At 42.3% G+C, this 2,834-nt stretch overlaps 1 protein-coding gene across 1 annotated transcript; it reads left to right on the top strand.

The window, feature by feature from the left end:
- The first annotated feature begins 341 nt into the window (after positions 1–341).
- Positions 342–559, top strand: LOC109568189 (large ribosomal subunit protein eL39). Its single transcript, XM_019973408.2, has one exon. The coding sequence runs from the start codon at positions 399–401 to the stop codon at positions 552–554; it is 156 nt and encodes a 51-aa protein (XP_019828967.1). The 5' UTR covers positions 342–398; the 3' UTR covers positions 555–559.
- The last annotated feature ends 2,275 nt before the right edge of the window (positions 560–2,834 follow it).

Below are 2,834 nucleotides of genomic sequence, written 5' to 3' on the forward strand. Positions count from 1 at the left end.
CTTTAATCCAAAGACTGTCCTTAATCCAGAGACTGTCCTCAGGCAGGATACATTATTGTTATATAATCCTAAGGAATGTGGAGAAAGAAAAAAAGTTTGTCCTTTCTTCCTCCTTGAGAATTCCAGACCCCTCTCTCCTTGGGGACCCCTAGACTCCCTATCAACCTGCCTAGGAAATGACTCTATCAAAATGCCAGGCTGGATGAAGCACAGGCTGGAATCAAGACTGCCAGGAAAGAGATCAATAACCTCAGATATGCAGATGACACGATCCTAACGGCAGAAAACAAAGAGGAACTAAAAAGCCTCTCAATGAAAGTAAAAGGGGAGAGTGAAAAAGCTGGTTTCCTCTTTTCTCTTCTCCGCCATCCTATGTGCGGTTGAGTTCTTTCCTCACCATGTCTTCTCACAAGACTTTCAGGATCAAGCGATTCCTGGCCAAGAAACAAAAGCAGAATCGTCCCATTCCTCAATGGATTCGAATGAAAACTGGCAATAAAATCAGGTACAACTCCAAGAGAAGACATTGGAGAAGAACCAAGCTGGGTCTATAAGAAGCAAGCTGGGTCTATGAGAAGCAAGCTGGGTCTATGAGAAGTGGTCTTAACATGTGTGGCACACATGTTAAGACCACTTTTTTAAGCAGCCAAATCACAATGAAAACACCACTGCTGTAATGCTTGGCCCATGATGTTATTTCCTCACTATCAGTCTGAGACCCAGTTTTAGAATAGAAATTAAAAAAAAAAAAAAAAAGCTGGTTTCAAGCTCAACACTCAAAAAAACGAAGATTATGGCATCCAGTCCCATCAGTTCAGTTCAGTTCAGTCTCTCAGTCGTGTCCGACTCTTTGCGACCCCACAAACTGCAGCACGCCAGGCCTCCCTGTTCATCACCAACTCCCGGAGTTCACTCAAACTCATGTTCATCAAGTCGGTGACGCCACCCAGCCATCTCATCCTCTGTCATCCCCTTCTCCTCCTGCCCCCAATCCCTCCAAGCATCAGTCTTTTCCAATGAGTCAACTCTTTCCAGGAGGTAGCCAAAGTATTGGAGTTTCAGCTTTAGCATCATTCCTTCCAAAGAACACCCAGGACTGATCTCCTTTAGAATGGACTGGTTGGATATCCTTGCAGTCCAAGGGACTCTCAAGAGTCTTCTCCAACACCACAGTTCAAAAGCATCAATTCTTTGGTGCTCAGATTTCTTCACAATCCAACTCTCACATTCATACATGACCACTGGAAAAACCATAGCCCTGACTAGACAGACCTTTGTTGGCAAAGTAATATCTCTGGTTTTCAATATGGTATCTAGGTTAGTCATAACTTTCCTTTCAAGGAGTAAGCGTCTTTTAATTTCATGGCTGCAATCACCATCTGCAGTGATTTTGGAGCCCAAAAAAAGAAAGTCTGACACTGTTTCCACTGTTTCCCCATCTATTTCCCATGAAGTGATGGGACCAGATGCCATGATCTTCGTTTTCTGAATGTTGAGCTTTAAGCCAACTTTTTCACTCTCTTCTTTCACTTTCATCAAGAGGCTTTTAGTTCCTCTTCATTTTCTGCCATAAGAGTGGTGTCATCTACATATCTGAGGTTATTGATATTTCTCCTGGCAATCTTGATTCCAGCTTGTGCTTCTTCCAGCCCAGCATTTCTCATGATGTACTCTGCATAGAAGTTAAATAAGCAGGGTGACAATATACAGCCTTGACATACTCCTTTTCCTATTTGGAACCAGTCTGTTGTTCCATGTCCAGTTCTAATGGTTGCTTCCTGACCTGCATATAGGTTTCTCAAGAGGCAGGTCAGGTGGTCTGGTATTCCCATCTCTTTCAGAATTGTCCACAGTTTATTGTGATCCACACAGTCAAAGGCTTTGGCATAGTCAATAAAGCAGAAATAGATGTTTTTCTGGAACTCTCTTGCTTTTGCAATGATTCAGCAGATGTTGGCAATTTGATCTCTGGTTCCTCTGCTTTTTCTAAAACCAGCTTGAACATCTGGAAGTTCACGGTGCACGTATTGCTGAAGCCTATCTTGGAGAATTTTGAGCATTACTTTACTAGCGTGTGAGATGAGTGCAATTGTGTGGTAGTTTGAGCATTCTTTGGCATTGCCTTTCTTTGGGATTGGAATGAAAACTGACCTTTTCCATTCCTGTGGCCACTGCTGAGTTTTCCAAATTTGCTGGCATATTGAGTGCATCACTTTCACACCATCATCTTTCAGGATTTGAAATAACTCAAATGGAATTCCATCACCTCCACTAGCTTTGTTCGTAGTGATGCTTTCTAAGGCCCACTTGACTTCACATTCCAGGATGTCTGGCTCTAGGTCAGTGATCACACCATCATGATTATCTGGGTCGTGAAGATCTTTTTCGTACAGTTCTTCTGTGTATTCTTGCCACCTCTTCTTAATATCTTCTGCTTTTGTTAGGTCCATACCATTTCTGTCCTTCATCGAGCCCATCTTTGCATGAAATGTTCCCTTGGTATCTCTAATTTTCTTGAAGAGATCTCTAGTTTTTCCCATTCTATTGTTTTCCTCTATTTCTTTGCATTGATAGATGAGGAAGGCTTTCTTATCTCTCCTTGCTATTCTTTGGAACTCTGCACTCAGATGCTTATATCTTTCCTTTTTTCCTTTGCCTTTCGCTTCTCTTCTTTTTACAGCTATTTGTAAGGCCTCCTCAGACAGCCATTTTGCTTTTTTGCATTTATTTTCCATGGGGATGGTCTTGATCCCCGTCTTCTGTACAATGTCACGAACCTCCGTCCATAGTTCATCAGGCACTCTATCTATCAGATCTAGGCCCTTAAATCTATT

The sequence above is a fragment of the Bos indicus genome, chromosome 14 (genome assembly GCF_029378745.1).
Source record: "Bos indicus isolate NIAB-ARS_2022 breed Sahiwal x Tharparkar chromosome 14, NIAB-ARS_B.indTharparkar_mat_pri_1.0, whole genome shotgun sequence".
Classification (NCBI taxonomy): Eukaryota; Metazoa; Chordata; class Mammalia; order Artiodactyla; family Bovidae; genus Bos; species Bos indicus.

What these genes read in the sequence shown, in the direction of transcription:
- LOC109568189 (XM_019973408.2), top strand. Translation starts at nt 399, where the DNA reads ATGTCTTCTCACAAGACTTTCAGGATCAAGCGATTCCTGGCCAAGAAA.